This window comes from Glandiceps talaboti, chromosome 3 (assembly GCF_964340395.1).
Source record: "Glandiceps talaboti chromosome 3, keGlaTala1.1, whole genome shotgun sequence".
NCBI lineage: Eukaryota > Metazoa > Hemichordata > Enteropneusta > Spengelidae > Glandiceps > Glandiceps talaboti.
The window spans coordinates 15,620,977-15,640,888 of NC_135551.1; the positions used below are offsets into that span (position 1 = coordinate 15,620,977).

Genomic DNA, 19,912 nt, shown 5'->3' on the forward strand with positions numbered 1-19,912 from the left:
TGTGCTGATGTGATGTGATATTTATTTTCTTTTCCTTCTGTCATGACAATCTGTTCACATATTAATAAAATGATTTTCAAATACTTGAAGTTTGTATAAACTTGCCATTATTTCAGTTATTTTCATAATTCTGTTTTGAGCTCATACAACTATATATACCAAATAACTTATGTGACTTTTAGTTTATGTTACTTGATTGAATGTGGCTCTTGTTAAACATGCTAATAACTCCCCTATATATTGATGACAAATGAGTATTTATTTGGGATTTATAATGCATAAAACAATTCTACTATGTTTTTTTTATACTTGAAAAAATGTAAAAGAACATATATGAAATCATTTTGTGTAACTCAATAATTTTATAAAACATTAAAGCTGTTTAAAATATTTGTTAATGTACGTACATTAGCAAACTTTTACACTTTTTGTATCTTATTGAGTTACAAACAAGGATGGCGTTTCACATTGTTGTTTTTTTTCAGTAGGAAAACACAGTACAGTTGCCTGAAGAATTACAAATCCAAAATAAATACCCAGTCGTCAGCTATATGGCCACTTTAATGTTTTCTTTCATTGAATGAGAAAATAGTCATGCAGGAAAGTTTTGTTACTACTTGGTTCGTCTTCTTGGTGACAAGGCTGTTCAATATGTAACTTGTATTTTCCTCAACTAGCCAATATAAATTTGGGGACTACATACATATACTTCCATTGAAAACTGTAATTGGTTGATTGGTCAGGAATATGGCCTTCATCATTTTAATCACACTCGATCAATGACACTGACATACTGAAAATGCAAATCAACTCACACCATTTAATTAATTAATTAATTAATTAATTAAGAACATGTGTTTTATTGATTGGTATACCACATACATTTAAATGACTACATCACAAGGTGTCTAGAAACCTTTCCTCTTAGATGAGTATTTCAAAAAGGGTCCCTTCCTAAAGTTTGAAATTTGGGGCTGTAACTGAAATTTGTAGTCTCCTAAAACACCCCCCCCCCCCATACTTGATCAAATTGACAAGTCCACAATAAAACAAACAATAGGACCAGACCAAATGTGGAAGAAATAGGGTAGATCAAATATCTGAATACAAAACAAACTCAAAAGTCAACATTTTCATTTAAACATCATGATTTCTTCTCCATCTGTTCTTTTTCTTCAGCATCTGCATCATCAATTTTTTGTTTGAAATATTCATAAAGTGCTTTCTTTCTGTCAAAGTATGCTTTCCTTGTTACAGATCTCTCTTCTAGTTGTCGTTTTGTTACTCTAATAATCTGTATAGGGGGTACCGAGTATTGAATCCCTAGTTCTTCAAGTAGCCATTTAAATCTATCGTAGTTATTTCTTCTAAGGTAACCCAGTAGTTGGTTTCGTCTGTCAATCATTATATATAATCTCCTCTTATTCACTTTATCCTGAAAACAATAGGATGTAAGTTATTAGCATAATTTAATTGTTATGCTAATCATTGAAATCAGTGTTATCGACATCAGTATAATGATATTATGTAATCCATAATCAATTTTTGCAAAATTCTTCACCAGCATCACTGTAATGTTTACATGTATGTATCATTGGTATCAACATCAACACATAATGACATCGTAACTTTTTCTGTAACACACACACACACACAGACAAACAGACAGACAGACAGACACAGTTTTGATACCTTTTTCTAATCAAAATAAACACATGCACACAAATTCAAACACACATAAACTTATTCAGATAAAATGTCTTTAGTCCACAAAAGTTGAAAATATCTGACATTTCAGGATTACATGTACTGGGAGTAACCCTCTAAAGAGTCTACAAAGCTTTACACTACTGAAATGCATCACAATACTGAAATGGTGGGATAATATAATATCTGATGACTGATAATAGATGTATTATCACTATATATCACTGTGTGCATTGTTAGGTAAGTGTGTATGGATTAACACCATCAACGGTTATCAATGGTTATGAATGTAATAATTCTATGCAAGTTAAACTGTGTGGTATTAGCTATATTAATGTAGTATATATGATGAAAGCTGTAGACACAGCTTACTAAAACTGTTTGCATTCGAAATTGAAAAGTTTTATAATATATTAATATGAATTGAATATTTCATTAAAATTAAGATCTTAGGAATCCAGTATGACAAGCATATATACATGTACATATTGTTCCAGACTTTGAAATAGTTACTGTGTACCTATGCTGGGAATAATTGTGATTCTATGGAGACAGATTACTTACCTTCTTATTTTCTTTCATATGTTCTGCTAAGTTCCTTATCTTTACTGTTAGGATTGCAACTGTAGAAAAATACAGAAGAATAGGTTACTGTTAATATATCATAGATGTCGCCTAAAAACATAAGTATAGCATTCCAGAAAAGTCATTGTAAATCCAGGTTTATGACATAAATACATACAAATCTTCACCTGTCACTATGTGATGTCAAACTGGGCAGATCAAAAACCTAAATCACCATGTTCTACGGAACTTTTTCTCCAAACTGTTACTTGTTCCTGCCATTCTATGCTATGATGAATTGAATTGAATTGAATTGAAATTTATTTCACCAGAACTTATACAGATTATACAGATATTGAATAAATATATAGAAATGAAAGAGAGAAAAAAATACAACGTCTAGGGACAAAATAAAATTCTGGTGAGGACCAAGGACAGTAGTTCTTTCTGAACTAATCGAGGCCCAAGGCCCTGACTGACATGCTTAATATAATGTATTGCTGGTTACACTGTTATAAAAATAAATATATACATAACAAATGTTCTTTATATACACACGCATCACACTCACTCATAGAAAAAACAAACCAATCATACATTCATACACACACTAAATATTAATAAACTAAAGTTGTACAAATTTTACAAATCACTGCTGTCACAAATAAATAAATGGGCTATATACATGTATATGGAATGTCACTAACTGAATAAAAACTGTTTTAATTCAGACTTAAATTTTTCCCGACTGTGAAGCGATTTAATTGGTAGGGGTACTGCGTTCCATGCCTTGACTGCTGCGTAGTTAAAATTATACTGAGTTTGTGTCAAGTTGGCCTTAGGGATTGGTAAATTTGCATTGGATCTTGCTTTGGTTGGATAGTTATGGGTCAAATGAACTTCGAAGTAATGCTCAAGATTGTGAATATAGCGATTGTGTATTAAATCGAAGATGAAAATGCAAGTTTGAAGACTACAGAGTTTGTAAATATCAAGAATTTTAAGTTGATGAAAGAGAGGAGTAGAATGGGCATGGTAATCTGAGAAAGTTATGAAGCGGACAAGCTTTTTTTGTAGACGAAGGAGGGGGTGTAGTGCTGTTGGGAAGGTGTTTCCCCACACTTCCACGCAATAGCTAAGATGAGGTAGAATTAAAGTGTTGTAAAGGAGTATGAGAACAGATCTTGGCACATAGTGACGAATACGAGAAATGATTCCAACCTTAGGATTGATTACGTTACACACTTTTTCGATATGAGACTTCCAATTTAGGAAGGAATCGATTGAGACACCTAGATATATTGCTGATGATACTCTTTCAATAGGTTTGTTTCCAATATAAAGGCGACCTTCAAAGTTGAGAATTTTCCGGGGCGTTTTTATAAGCATATACCGGAGTTTTCCGAAAACAAGCCCATCCGTAAAGTCGTCCATGGGCGATTATTTGGCGAGTGGGCGTCTATTTGGTTTTTCAGATTCACTACAGCAAGAATTTTGCCTTGTTATATTGGTAACGTTAGTTTTTATTTAGTTCGAATGTTCAGTTGAAAAAACCATAAACTTAGAGTGCCAATAAAAAATGGACGTTTTTTCCACGAGAAGAATGTGACCGTGAAGGTAGGTACAGACACTTTTGTGCTGACATCGATCATCAAGCCGGCAGATGACTCAGGATGATCCGCAGACGTCACTGTCAATGACACACTGCGTCTAAAAATAGGTCAGGGTAATTTGCATGTTACATTACGAGTGGGAACACAAAGTGAATTTAACATAAAGTGAGAGTTGATGTAATGTGTAATGTCATGTATAAATGAGTTCATGGAGATTTACAGCATGGATTGAGTGGGGATGGTTTGTTTGGTAGTTTTTTGTCTCCAAGGGAAAAAATACTTTTAATTTCCCAATCATAAAACGATCGTACAGTGATGACAGACAACAAAATGCTGGCCGGTGGCTCGGTAATGGTAGTTCTCTTTTTGGAGTATGTGGTGGCCCTGAAAAGGGCCGTTTGGTTTGAGTTTCAACATGTTAAATATGAGGGTACCACACTTACTCGGTAATAGTGTAGTCAAGTGCAGTACAACGGAGGATTTTTCGTACTGTGACTTCTTTACTCTCGGATAGGTAAAACCCAAGATTGCAAATCTGGGCAATACCTACTCTGCGAGAGTGGACGAATGCATTTTTTTGGCTTGATTAAAACACTGCCAAATAATCGCCCTGGGCTTCTATTTAGTTCCTCTGTTGTGGTTCCGAATTTGCCAATTTTCCGAATAGTGGCCCAGGGCTAGTTTTCGGAAAACTCCGGTAGTTTGTTTTGTCTGTATTAATTGTAAGCTTATTTGCATTACACCAGAGGTATACCTGGTCAAGAGACTGGTTTTGATCGAAAAGGTTTACATTTGGGGACGAAAAGTGTTGAAATAGATTTGTATCATCAGCAAAAAGACGAATATTGAAAGCGTTGGTAGATTTGTTAATATCATTAATATAGATCAGAAAAAGAAGAGGTCCCAAGATAGATCCTTGTGGTATACCACAATTCACCTGTCTTGGTGAAGAGGTTGTGCCATTTATTTGAACAACTTGTTGACGATTTTCCAGATAACTTTTGAACCAACGGAGTGGAAGGCCTCTTATTCCATAGTGAAAAAGTTTGTTTATTAGAATGTTATGGTCAATGGTATCAAAGGCTTTTTTAAGGTCAATAAAAACACCAAATGTAACAAAACCTTTGTCCATTTTGTCTGAGATATCGGAAACTAGATCAATTAAGGCAAGCTTAGTGCTATGCATTTTACGAAATCCATACTGAGTATTTAGTAGAATGTTATACTTTTCAAGAAAAACAGTTAATTGACTCTGAACAAGGGATTCGAAAACTTTGCTGAGAATAGGCAACACAGATATTGGTCTGTAGTTGCTTACTTCAAGTACTGATCCATTTTTGTAGATGGGTGTAACTTTTGCAAATTTTAGGGGCTCTGGAAAAACGCCTTCAAGAAAAGAACGGTTAATAATGTGAGTTAGTGGTGGTGAGATGAAATGAACAGAGTCAATGACGAGTTTGGGGTGTATATGATCGAGACCCATAGCTTTCCTTGAATCAAGACGATTAATCTGTTTTAGCGACGTCATTTTCAGTTACTGGGTGGAAAAAAATTGAGTTTGGATAGTTATCAGTGAGATAACCAGCAAAATTATTGGTGGAATTTATTTTTGCAGCAAGACATGGCCCAATGTTGGTGAAAAAATTATTAAAAGTTTCAGCAATATCACCATTTTCTGTTAAAATTGTGTCTGTATTGTTACATGCTCTTATTTGTTTTGGGGATGACATCTGGCTTTGTTTTTTGTTTAACATGTCGTTGATTGTTTTCCATAATTTGTTTGTATTGCCTGTTGCTGACAAAATTTCTCTATAATAGTAACGTTTCTTTGCTAGTTTAAGCAGTTTTGTCAGAAGGTTACGATATACATTGTAACTATTAAAACGTTCTAAATCGTTCGGGCACCGCTTTACTTTTGAAAATAACTTGTTTTTTGTGCGAATAGAAATGTGTAACCCTTTTGATATCCAGGGTTTACGAAATCCTCGATTTTTGGTTTTGCACTGTTTTGTAGGAGCATGTTTTGAAGTGAGACGACAGAAGATATCACAGAATATGGTGTATGCTATGTTTGGGTCATCACAGTCATAAACTGACTGCCAAGAGATGTTACTAAGATCAGATAGAAAGGCCTGTCTGTCATATTTAGAAAAATCACATTTGGAGAAAGTATTGTTACTATTGAAGACATGCTCAAAGTGTTTGATGTGTGCAAAGACTGGGAAATGGTCGCTGATGTCGGTGTGGATGCTACCACATTCAATAAAATAATCAGTTATATTACTTATCACGTGATCAATTGTCGTGCTACTGGATACAGTTGATCTGGTGGGAGTGTCTATCAATTGTGCAAAATTGTAGCTGTTCAGAATAGAAGTATAATTTGCAATTAGGGTATTCTTTTGACTCGTGTCGATGTTAACATCGCCCATTATAATGCATTTTTTGTTTTTAGAGGAAATAGACTCAAGGCAGATTTCTAAGCTGTCAAGAAATTCTTGAACTGGTGTGTTTGGTTTCCTATAAATTACACCAATTATCACACTTTCTTTGTTTATGCCAACTTCGATGAATAATGATTCTGAATGTTGGATTCTAAAGGTGTTAATTTGCGAAAAATACAATTAATTGTGAATGTATAATGCTGTTCCCCCACCTTTGGTATGTACGCGGTTGCATGTGATAATTTTGTAGCATGGGAGCGTGAAAAGGGAACAGTCATTGTTGTGCAACCATGTCTCAGTCAATGCAATTACAGAAAAATCATGATGTATATTGCATAAAAAGGAAACAAGCTCATCATAATGCTTTGAAAGTGATCTAATATTTAAGTGAAAAGTTGAAAAGAATTGCTTTGGGTTATTATCAGAAGTTAATGGAGATATACCTGAATTAAATTGTTCCAATGAATACGATTTGCAGTTATAGTTTATAGTTTGTGGTTGGTTGTCGGTGGCTTCCATAGATTGTTAACATATGATCATATTTAAGTAAGAACTATGCATACATGTATTCAAAACTGATAAATGCACACATTACATGTACTTCACATATATCATTCAGGGGTGAACAAATCCACTGGTACTGGGTCTAGGACTAGTGATTTTTTTTTGGGTGGACCACACAAATTTTACCTTGTCTGGTCCATCAGACCAGTACCTTACTGTTAATAACTATGTTAAAAAGTCATCTGAATATACAGATTCATAGGTAAGATTTAATGTTTCACATTAACGGGACCTTGGACCACTAATTCCTTCAGCAGGACCACTGGATTTTTTAAGGCACTGGTCCGGGGACCACCAGTTCACAAAATGATTTGTTCACCCCTGTCATTGGGTGGTATGACTCACATCTGATATGAAGAAGTACTGTAATTTGTATTGAATTCTATTGTCAAAATTGTGGTGATCAATGACGATTTTGTATGTGTAGCTGCCAATAGCTTATTTACATCAAGTTTGAGCTTCAAACATGAAATGACCCACAATTTGATGAATGTAAATGGACACATGTCGTCATATTCAGACAAGTTTCACAAATTATAAATGTTTCTATGATTGTACATGTAAAAATCACTTACTTTTTGCTTCATGTGAAGGTTTGAATTCATCTTCTCTGACTTTGTCAACTAACATTGTACCTTTCTTGAATTGTACCTCTTGCTGTAGTAAAGACAAAACAAAAAGTGATTGGAATTCATAACACATTGCTCTTTCTGGTTATTTTAAGATCTTCATTAATAAGAACTGAGTGATTCAGAATATCTTGAAACTGACAATCATTATGTACTTTGTGATCAAATAATTTGTAAAGTACATGTACACTGCACTGGGAGCCATATACACTTTTATCATATACTCAATATATACCCAATATAATTCAATGGACAGCATGCACACTGAACCCTGGCAATAATTTTCTGTATCACGGCCCAGCACACTTTGCCCAAATATGGCAAGTGGAGCCCTCATCGATATCCGTTCACTCAGTGATTTGGCATTGTAAATTTCTTCACTATTTTTACGTTTCTGCAAATAAAATAATATTTCAGTGCCAATTTATGTGATTATGTGATTCAAATAATGTTTCCATGCCACTACATGGGGTATATGATAAAACCATTATGATCCGGATATGGGTTTTGCAGACCTCTGTAGTACTGCTTATGGGCCCTCCTAAAGTCAGGCCCTTCTGTCGTGCAACCTCGGTCTGCAAAACCCATATCTGGGTCATAAAGATTATCAAGAGCAAGACTGTTGAGGGCAGAGTGTGACATGACATATCTCACAGTACAGTGCAGAGCAGAGCTGACTCAAGTTGAACACCTGGTCTATGTTAGGTTTTTATTTTCTTACCAAATATGATAAATTTTACATCATAATCTTCAAGTTTTGGTTATCTCTTTCAAAATTTACAGCAAAACAATAATTGTTATCCACGATTTTTAAAATGCTGTCTATTTATCAGCCAAATATCAGAAAAGTGTAAGGAATTAACTACATAAAACAAAATCAGAAGGTGTTATTGGATTTCCAGTTTCACAGTGTAGGTAGGATATTTACAGTCTATTTCACAATACCATGCAGCTTTTCTGTTTGATACAACCATGCAGAAACTGGACTTTAAAATAGCAAGATTGAATGAGTACAGTTTTTTGTTACATTTTGTCTAAATGAAATGAACTACACATGCCACCATACAGACATCAAATTAACACTGCAAAGGACATGTATGCGTTCTTAACTTCATGGGTATTTGATACTAAGAAAAAACATTGGCACCCAAATATCTGCATGGAGTTGTAATACATTTAAATGGTTTATTTGATTTTGACTAAATGCAGCAACAAATGCAATCTTGCTATTGAAGTGTGCCATATGCACTTTTTTGATGGTTTCTGTATGGCTGTATCAAACAGAAAAGCTGCATGGTATTGTGAAATAGACTGTATATGATATTGTGAAATAGTATAACTGTATATCCTATTTCTTTGTGAGATGACTTACCCTGCTAGCATATTCTAATGAAAATATTTTCTTCACTTTCTCATCAGCACTGGAAAGAAGAAAGAGAAAAGTAGAACACGGTGTAATGAGTGGAGTAATGTACATAATCAAAATTACAAACTGTATTCAAATAAATGAAAAATAAATATTGTACATATATCATGGCTTTCTGTTTTTGTACTTACACATTTTCATTTATCTCTCTCATTTTACCACAGATGATCTCTCTCAGTGGATTTAACATCCATCTTCATGAAATATGAGTGCATAATTTTCTTTGTAAGTTCCAAATTGTTTTAAATAGTTTTACTTTAAGCCCTAAACAAATTGTGTGCTTTCGATTACGCTCAATTTTAGAATAGGTGGGGGGTAGGTAATTTTTTTTTTATGTGTGCCTAGTTCAGGTAGTTGTGATTTCCGTTCTTTTCCATATGGTCTCTGTGTTATTGGTTTTTCTCCCCATCAAATGTACAGCCATTACAAAACAATTTTATATTATCTTTTCAAGTTGATGTCAGTTACTGAATCCACTATTTCTTGTGGGACTTCACAGTTTTTGCGAATTTATTATTTTTTCCCCGAATATGTAAAAAAAAGGAGTTTAGGGTCAGCAGTGAAAAAATAGATGGGGTCAGATAATTAGAACCAAACAATTTTTTTTAGGCCTAAAGAATTATTCACCATATCTTTAACACTGACTATGCAAATACCAATGTCAGTGGTGGGGTATCTGTGCCAATGATATTGAAGAGCTCTTCCAATTTGTACAATGGTAGCCAAAATTACGTAAATATTTCACATATGTGTTGCAATATTCACCTGCTGATGTACTAATGGCAGGAAATTATTTTTCAACATTTGGAAGTTTACTAAGATGTTTCAAAAAGCTGCAAAAATCATACTAATCATACAAAAAGTTGTGTCAAGCACCATCAACCTCATTGTTATAGAAATGCCAACATCAGACTGTGGACATACAGAACCTGTTACAAACAGGGAAAGTGAACAACTGAATTGGATTAATAACACTTGGCACAGCATGTATATATGAAGTATAGAGACTTGTTATCACATTCCATCATTTGATAAGAACAGTTTTATTTCAGGGCCACTTTACATAGGAGTTCACGTGAAGGTCACAAATAAATTTCAAGTTTCCCTGCCATTTCATGTACACATAAAGAGGCCATATAACTGTTCTTATCAAACCATGGTGTGTCTGCTGTTCCAACATGCTGCACGCAAAGTGTTATTAATCCAATCCATTTGTTTACTTTCCCTGTTTGTAACAACTTTTGTTCGTCCATGGTCTGAAGTCAGCAGTTGTATTTAACTTTGACAGGAAAATGGGAGCATTGGTAGAATCCTTGGAGTAATGAAATTGTTGTTGTAAGCTACCTAAGGATGGTATCCCGATTACAAAGTACATGTAAATGTATGGAGATTGGATATCTACTTACTCCTTGAGTTCTTCTATGTCTTCAAAACCAAGTTTAAACATTGTAGGATCCAAATCAAAGTCTTTGAAAGCTCCATCAATTACTGGAAATAAAAGTTTAAATTCAACATTTTTATTAACAAACATATTATCAATTGATATACACATCATGCTAATGTGGTACTGAATTTTTATGTAAAATGAGAGGTAAAGTGTGTCTTTTAATTCCCTAGATATAAATATTCTTTAACCAGTAAATTTTAGTCTATAATAATCTTAACAGCCTGGGTATGGGTTTTGAGGAACGAGGACATGCACTGGAACGGGTTCGACTTTAGGATTGCCTGTGAGCCGTACAACCGAGCTTGCGATTTCTCCATAGCAATACATGGGGACGTGATTATATAATTATGTATTATGATAATTTGTATTATAGATGTTAGTTGAATACTGAATTAAAGAATGAAATATGCTCAAATATATGTGCACATGACAGGGTTTTTGTTTTACAGTTTTGAAACATTGTTAACAGAAATGTTGGGTTGTAATACTGGAATTTTATAAAAATCTATATAGCTTCTATTCGAGTACACCAAAGGAAAAGAGTATAATGACTGATAGCTGTCATACATAATGATACAAGTCAGCAAATACATTAGGGATGGTTTAAAAACCAGGATTTTTTTCTTTTGCATTTGTGTGTTCTCATTTCTAAAGACATAAAGCAAATTTGACTTATAGAGTCTGATTCAGTGAAGTCAAGATAGTTAAGTTTCAATGACACTATCTGCATTGTTAGGAGTTATTCTTCAGGTTCTACCACTGGGTTGAGTTCTGTACTGATGGAACTCTAAAGGTGAATAATTGAAATATTCAAACAATACACAAGATCATCATTCCAGTAGAATATCACTTATGACATAATTCCAGTGATCAAATTTTAGCAATAGCTAGTTAAAACAGCTTAATTTTACTTTAAAAAATTGGAAATAAATACGATTTACCTTTATCAGGTTTCCTTGGTTGCATTCCCCTCCTTGTAGCATATGTTCTGTGGATATATTTCATTGGCAACATAGTATTATCTGTGAAGATAGAAATATTATGAATAACCTCAAAACAGGTGAGTTACAAGTGTGGGATACTTGCACTGTTGCAGTACTATTTGCAAGAGTGCTTGTATAGTGGCCATATTTTCATGAGCTACATGTAGCGAGTGAAAGTGCATCAGAAAACCACTGCAAGCATAAGTGCAAATACAATACACCTACATGTATGAACCCACACTGGAACTTACTACAACTCAGAATTGGGTTCTGCTATTATTAATTACATGTGAAACAGCAAATTTCTACCCCCCAAAAAATGACACTGATAGGGCTCAAAATTAACTTTTTTTCTTTGGTAATCCTAGTGGGCTACCAATTGCACAGAGTGGTAACCCAAGGATGGTGACCAATAGTCATATATTCCTGAACTGAAAACAGAGTTCTTCTATTTGGAAATATGTGTTTAATGTATTTTGATGAGTGACACTTATTGCTGTCCAAGGTTTGTAGGGATAGAACTACATGTAGAAGAAGTGACTTATTTAGAGGAGTAGAGGGTTACTGAACAAATTGGAAGGCTATGGAGATGTGTTGACTTTACATAGAAGTACTACTAAAACATAGAATGAACAAATCTTACTATCCTATCTAGTATCACTTGATAAATGTTTTTTCTAGTATTCTTTTTTTTTAATTCTTATCACTTGCTAGTACAAGCTGACCCTATAAACATACCTATTAGTTACCAGTAAACACATGATGTGGAACATAAACTTAATTTTAAGGAACCTTTTAGTTTCTGCTTTGACTTATTTACCAGCTCTGGATTCAAATATTACTCGCTCTATAGCTTAATTGCTTTTAGTGGAGTTCAAGGCTTCACCATGGCTCCTTCCATAGACAAAATAATTTGGGGGGGGGGGGGCACTCATCATTCTGAAAAATCCAACAAATAAAGGAAACTGTGAGGTTCACTCAAAATTGCTTCTATCCTACCACCAATTGCATGATGAAATACACCTTCACAGGTGAGAAAATATCGATAGACTTTACATTCAGAGTGAACTTACCATTCTGTTCGCTTGAGTTCTTGCCATCAGTGGAGAAAACAATCGATGAACCCGAACATGTCGAATGACTTAGTCGCACTTTCGATGTCATACGACATGATCGACTAAAATGTGTGAGGAGATCGTAAACTGTCTTATCAAAAGGTTGTTTTTGAGGAGTGAGACTTGTACCGTTGCCTACGACACGACGAACTACAAACATTCTTCTTGAATTTGAGCAAATAAAGTAAAATTGTACCTAACACATGCTGAAGGTCACACGAGTATAAAGTTGGCGTCAGATTCAGATTCAGATTCAGCTAGCGTCATATTGAGCGTCAGATTCAGCGTCAGATAGCGTCAGATCCGAAGACACCCGACGGACTCAATCAAAACTGAAATAATACAGTTGAGACTACAGGGAAAGATTCTGCTTCACAACCTTTTGATGGAAGATGGAATGTCTCTGCTTGCACAATTTTTAAATTTTAAATTCAAATTTTTAAAAATGACAACATATTAGTATACGTAAACTTAGCTTTTACTGACACCATGTACATTATTGGCAAAACGTATCAACCAACGAACATACAGTGACTGAACTTGGGGCTATCAATGTCTCGGTTGCAAGTATTTCAACTCTATTTCACATATTTTTCCCAAATAAAAATTGTGCAAGCAGAGACATTCCAACTTCAATCAAAAGGCTGTGAAGCGGAATATTTCCCTGTAGTCTCAACAGTATTATTTCATGTTTGATTGAGTCCGTCGGGTGTCTTCGGATCTGACGCTATCTGACGCTGAATCTGACGCTCAATATGACGCTAGCTGAATCTGAATCTGAATCTGACGCCAACTTTATACTCGTGAAGGTCACCTCGACTGACCTTATTTCTGTTTGTTTGCTACCAGTTTTCTCGGCTGCTGTAACGCCCTCTTCGTTCGTATTGAAAAATCCTTTCGTTTAGGACATTCTAAAATCTGCCTGTAGTAAACAGGAGAGACACATCCACACAGTTGGGTCGCCCTCACTTAAGTTTAAATATAGTATAGAAACTTTCAGTTTGTTCTCAGAAACAATATTAAAACCACAGTATCGAGTAGATATGTAACATTTCTCTCAATCTGCGACAAGTTGTCTCCCCCGGAAATCAAATGGTCTACCCCGTAGAGCTCACAGACCCAGGTCACTGGCAGACGCGACCTTGTTTGATACAACCACAATGCACCAATACGAAATGCACATAATACAGATTGCAAGACTGAACGAATTCAGTTCTTAGCTCTTTTCTTGGTACATTCTGTCTATGAAATCATATGAAGAAATGAACTAACTTACACTATGAAGACTACAAATGTAGACATCAAAACATTGGCGCCATAGTTGAACTGAGTACATTTAAACGATTCATTTCACTTAGACAAAATGTAGCAAGACATTGCAATCTTGTTATCTTTAAAGATGTAGAGTCTTATTGACTTCCCTGACCTCAAGTTTTGGAGGGAAATATTGTGTAAATATTATTCGAATGTGGCCGGAAGGGCACCGTTACAGTTGGTGTAATAATTAACTGGTATGCAAATAGAGGGAAATATTCAAACTTTCAGCGGTTTTCTAGTCACATTCAATAGTGTCCAGTACAGGGTACCACACTTACGTAGGCTGTACACAGTCATTGGATTATCTGCATCGTTAATTTCCTGTATAAAATGATATAGTTACTCCTTGGATTACTATTTTCAACGTTCCCCGGATTATTAACAACTAACAATACATATCGGATTTAGCTGTGAAGTAAAATGATGTTTTCGAAGTACGAAGCTGAAAGGTCAGTAACGATAATCTTATCTCAATTGAATTAGGCGCCAAAATATGATGCTACATTAGGTACGTCTGGTATAAGACCACTAACGAACAGTCTAGTGGTCTGAGGTCTGGTGGAAATTAGCGGCCGCACACACAGGAATGTGCTTCTTCAATAACGGAGTGTGTGAATACTACACCTTTCGTAGCTCCTAGTAGAAATGTGTGCTCTGGCTTTGTGAGAATGTAATAAATGACTTCAGATGATAAAGTAACAGTGACGACGTAGATTCTTTCACAGACACATAAGAAACTTCGCCGAAACGTTCTCATCATATATCCCAACATTCTCGCAAACCAGAGCTGTTATTTCTTCCGCTACACTTCAGTGAGACGGCTCCTTAACTTTTAAGAACGGTGCCATAAAATAGGCCGTGGTTTGTGACGATGTATCCGAACAACGTTTAGCGATGTAATGTCATTATCGATGATACAGATGTATGTGTGAAAATATTGATATGCAATTGTTGATACAATCTGAACAAACTGTATATTTCAAGGTTTTTACTCGAAAACCCCTAAACCAATACCTCAATAACAGTTGAGGATATGAATTGTCTGTAAAATCCGATGATTGTATTGTTACTTTGACATCGTAAACCATCAAAGTATAAATATTCGTTGCCGCGAATATTTATCCTTAATTGACTTGATATGAAGTTTTATTCTTGCAAAACAAGTCTCTACAAAACTATAGCTGGTCTGTAACAAGGTACGCCGTGACAGGGCGCCCTCACACATCGGTCAAAACCTCTCGAGACCATATCTTACAGTTTATTACAAAGCGTGGTCGTTAATATAATGTTGTTAACACATATTAACATACATAACTGTAATACACATGCCTTGAAAACAACTATGACGTAGCTCAACTTCCGATCAGTTATACTTAAATCTACCTTGTCTACATAATTGTATACAAAGGGCCAAACTAATTAGTTGGGATATTTTGACCTTTTATGACCTCTGCTACTACTAGAAGTATTGATGTGTTAATACCAGCGTTGTCAGAGTGACATTAGGAAAGCTAAAATGATTTACAAGTATTCACCAGAGTACAGTGATAGGTGCAACTATATCGTTATATATACAGTCCAATAATTAACCATAGACCCTGTATGTCGCTGATGGCCCACCATGTCCTGAATATACACATCTATACACATCTGTCGAAACAGATCAACCAAATTTCAGCTAAATCTACAGAATAGTTTTGAAATTAATGAATTTTTACCAAACAAACACGTGTTAGACTTAATTTGCGTATCACTGATGAAATCATCATGTCATAAACAAATGTTACATCTACACATCCTTAAAACATTCCCATCAAATTTCAGACCAATCATCAAGGTAGTGTTTGATTCCTGTACACCCTAAGGCATATCCAAAGTAATAGCTAATAATATTGGCCCATCAGTATCTGACATTCAGTTGTATACACACACACACACACACACACACACACACACACACACACACACACACACACACACACACACACACACACATACATACATACATACATACACACATACATACATACATACATACATACATACATACATACATACATACATACACACACACCCATAAGCAATATATCAAGCGACACGTAAAACACGTTTATCTTACAGCATTTGTAGCTATATTTTGATTAATTTTGAGGATGCTAGTTTGTGACAGGTACAACAGAATGAAGTGATACATGTACATGCATATATTTGAATTTCATTGGCTTGAAAGATGTGATGTGGTCTACATTTGTCTCATGAGAGCATCCAATGTATGCACCTGGTGTAATTGTAAAACCCTCTGATGTTACAAAATGTCATCAAATATACAAATTTTAGCTTCTATGATCAAACCGGGATTCATGGACAAACTAGAATAATAATTTCACACACACTGTCTCTTGTTTATTGCTATCCTACTACCAAAAATAAACCTTTAAAACCCAATCAGAAAGATAAAATGGTAAACTAATTTACTAGAGCCTGGGATCCAGTCGTGTTGCAATTTTGTTGTCGTTTTTCTTCCACCTCGCCTGGTATTTTGCTAACGACCTATTGCTTTAATAAAGTTACGGCCAGATCAGAAAACAACTCAGATTATTTTTGTATTCTTCCCGCTGTGAGATGAAGTCTATGACATCACCACCACGTGATAAGAACCAGATAAGAACCAACTGGGAGGATTAAGCTGTACAATGTAAACACGATTATCATATTCAACGTCATTGCAGGAATCTTAATCTAAGTTTACGTTTGAATATACCGTTACACATCAAAATGTCTGACGTGGTAGAAGAAAAGGGAGAGAGAATCATCACATGACTGGATTCTAGGCTAATTTACTCAAACAAATATCAAGAATGCGTTGATACCTCATTTATTAGGATTAAAGTGGTCAATGGAATGAGGATTAGGTAGTTATTTGGGTTTTTAATTTAATTAATTTTATCATGGCGTTCTACTTGAAACATTATTGTGAAACAACATTTTCCAAGTCCTTGTTTGTAACTCAATAAACTGCAAACGACTGATAAATGCGTAAACCTTTTGCAATAACAAACTTTTTACACGTTTTTTAAAAGCTTTTTGCAATGTATTGAGTTACAAACACAGACTCGGTACTGTCTGTTGTTTCTTTCGGACTTTTCAAGTCGGACAACATGATAAAATTGTTTTATAAATTAACAATCCAAAATAAACACTCAATCCTAATCCATATGGCCACTCTAATAAACTTGATTGGAAGAAAATAAAAATAACAAGTGAATGTAAGTTTAGTACCAAACAACAATTATTGTCTACAATATGATAACATCTAAAGTGAAAGATTTAAAAAATACAACCAAACCAAACAAATCCGTATGAAGTGAATTTAGAATGGACTTCACAACAGATTTTAAACTATTAATTATTAAACATTGTACAGGTCAACAACCTGTACTATGTTTTAATCCTAACATAGGATTAATATTTTGCATCTAATCATAGTTTGTAGATTTGGGTTTGTTTTGTATACACATCATTAAGCTTGATTGGAAGAAAATAAGTTTAGTATTAAACAACAATTATTGTCTACAGATATTACCATCTAAAGTACAGGAACAATTAAATGTGTGAACTGAATTTAGAATGGACTTCACAACAGGTTCTCGATTGTCAATTATTAAGCACGTCAACGTCAACGTCCACGTCAACAGCTGTGTATAATACTTACATTGGATTAATATATTGCATTTAATCATAGTTTGTAGATTTGGGGTTGTTGTGTGAATACATCAACAAAGATAATGCAAATCAACTTTCTACAAACAAAGTATAATTACAGTAAAACACTTTGCAAGTAAACTGTTATAAGTATAGTTATTACAAATATCACGCCGAATTCTTGTGAGATTATTTTAACAAAAATACATTTCTAAAATAAGCTTCTACAACTCTTCTTGAATGTCGACATGTATAGAATTTAAACACTTTTTCTGACACTTTTCAGTGATATGTTTTCATTTTACTAGACAACATAGGTTGAACTACATGCTGCATAATTTTGAGGAACTTAAATGAAGGTTTACACTTTGTATTAAAGGTCCACTCACTAGTTGACTAATTTATTGAGTTGTAACAGTTAAAGGAGGAAACAGAAAGTTCACAAAGTTTTAAGAAGATATTGAGAAGTTTAAAACCCATGTCTATATTGTATTAGTTATACATGTATATCCTTAAATTCCATGTAACAATACACTGGATATAGTATTAACTAAATGATTTTTTACAAAGATATATGTTTTAGTTTATTTGCTACACTATATGTATTAGCTATAATTATCTTACAAATCTAACTACGTCAGTTCTAACACTATCTAGTATGGTTATGTCGATGTCAATCCGTTTTTATCATTATTGATTTCAGATTATATAAACTGTGGTCATTCGGTTTCCATCCTTTGTCTCTTAAGTAAAGAAATCGGGACAATTCGAAGCGTGCTACCAAATAAGTAATAACAAAACACTAAGTCTAAAACGTTCAATGATGTGTTTGTTGACACTTTATTGAGATTGTCTCATAGACAATATATCCATATATGGACTGAACTTCAGTAATTCTCTGTCAACGGTGTCTTATTAAACATATCCCTGCATGCAGTAAGACGTTGTCGCATATGTCAGTAGTTGTTTCAAGAACTTCACTGAAATACCTGTTATTTTAACCTATAAAAGGAACAAAAAGATGCATTAGATATATATGATCACATTGCTTCACTCATATGTGTCATAGTTAGACTTGTTATATCGTTGATTGGAATCAATTGTAAGCATTACTACCTGATCAATACATTCAGACAATATTCACTGATGTTAGTGAAGTAACAATTAATCAATTTAAGACAGTTTGTGACTAAATATCAGCTTTTATTGACATACTTATTCAGTTGTTATATTACTGGCGAAAAGAATATCTGAAAGACTAAACAAATGGTACTCTAAATACTAAAATGTTCAGTACTAACGAAATTCCAAAAGAATCATGTATGTGTTGTTGGCCTAACCTGCACTGGTTAACCACGTTAACCAATGGTTGTCTTTCGATAGCTAAATAGTTCAATCTCCATTTCTGTTTCATATATACTCTTCGTTATGCTCACTTTTAGGGAAAGGCTAGACTGGACTAGAATATTTAGTAGGGTGCTCCTTCTTGTGTATGTGCAGTTGAAAAGAATGCATACTGAATTGCTCGCTCCTTATCAGAATATGCATCGACATTCATGTTTGACGATATTCAGAAAACCATAAAGAACATCTCAATTGGTCAAACAGTATATATATATGTGTTGTTGAGCTGACCTGTACCGGTTAAACAGTTTAACCAACGGTCTTCTGTCGATAGCTATCATCAGTTTCTCGAGAAATTCCAAGTTATCTCTTCCTATCAACCCTTTCTCCTCAAGACATTGAAATATATCAACAGGGTCCTTGAGGTTTTCCAATTCACGTTTAGGAATAGGACCACCATGGAGAAACCCTCTTAATTTCTTCTCATCGCCGTGACCCAATTCTTGGCACAACTGTACATAAAGGCTACCTAATGTAGGTCTATTTATCGATGCAGACATTCTGGGAAGTGAGAATGAGAGATATGACAACATTTATGACAATAGTGGAAGTTTAACAGTCAACGGAAATACATGTAGACTTAAATATTTTAATCTCCATTTCTGGTTCATATAATCTTCGTTTTGCTCACTTTTAGGGAAAGTCTAAACTGGACTACACTATAGACTAAACTGGACTAGAATGTATAAAAGGGTGCTCCTTCTTGTGCATGTGCAGTTGAAAAGAATACAACTTCATTTCATTCCATCAAATGTACCTTCTTACATAAAGGAAAGGACAGTGCTCTACAATTCTTGATAATGTAATAATGAAATAATGAAATAATGTAATAATGAAATAATGTAATAATGTAATAATGTAATAATGTAATAATGTAATAATGTAAGTTTTCACTTACCTATCTTGACTGACGTTCTTCCTGTCAACATCTGTAAGGTTGTGAGGGGTGAATGGTAGGAGTGAAGAGAGTTAGGAATTAATTTAACTTTCTTGAAAA

General features: G+C 34.4%; 2 protein-coding genes across 2 annotated transcripts in view; both read right to left on the reverse strand.

Annotated features, from left to right (window-relative positions):
• Positions 1-19,912, reverse strand: part of LOC144432887 (single-minded homolog 1-like) — a 207,512-nt gene that overhangs the window by 94,509 nt on the left and 93,091 nt on the right. The window lies entirely within an intron of this gene.
• Positions 870-12,752, reverse strand: LOC144432877 (small ribosomal subunit protein uS15m-like). Its single transcript, XM_078121174.1, has 7 exons — positions 12,451-12,752; positions 11,336-11,416; positions 10,354-10,435; positions 8,894-8,942; positions 7,468-7,549; positions 2,272-2,330; positions 870-1,435 (listed from the first exon to the last, which is right to left on the reverse strand). The coding sequence occupies exons 1-7, from the start codon at positions 12,650-12,652 to the stop codon at positions 1,145-1,147; spliced, it is 846 nt and encodes a 281-aa protein (XP_077977300.1). The 5' UTR covers positions 12,653-12,752; the 3' UTR covers positions 870-1,144.

Coding starts and splice junctions, on each gene's coding strand:
- LOC144432877 (XM_078121174.1), bottom strand. CDS start 12,652: ATGTTTGTAGTTCGTCGTGTCGTAGGCAACGGTACAAGTCTCACTCCT. Junction 11,417..12,450: donor GAACTCAAGCGAACAGAATG/GTAAGTTCACTC, acceptor CTATCTTCACAG/ATAATACTATGTTGCCAATG. Junction 1,436..2,271: donor ATATGAAAGAAAATAAGAAG/GTAAGTAATCTG, acceptor TATTGTTTTCAG/GATAAAGTGAATAAGAGGAG.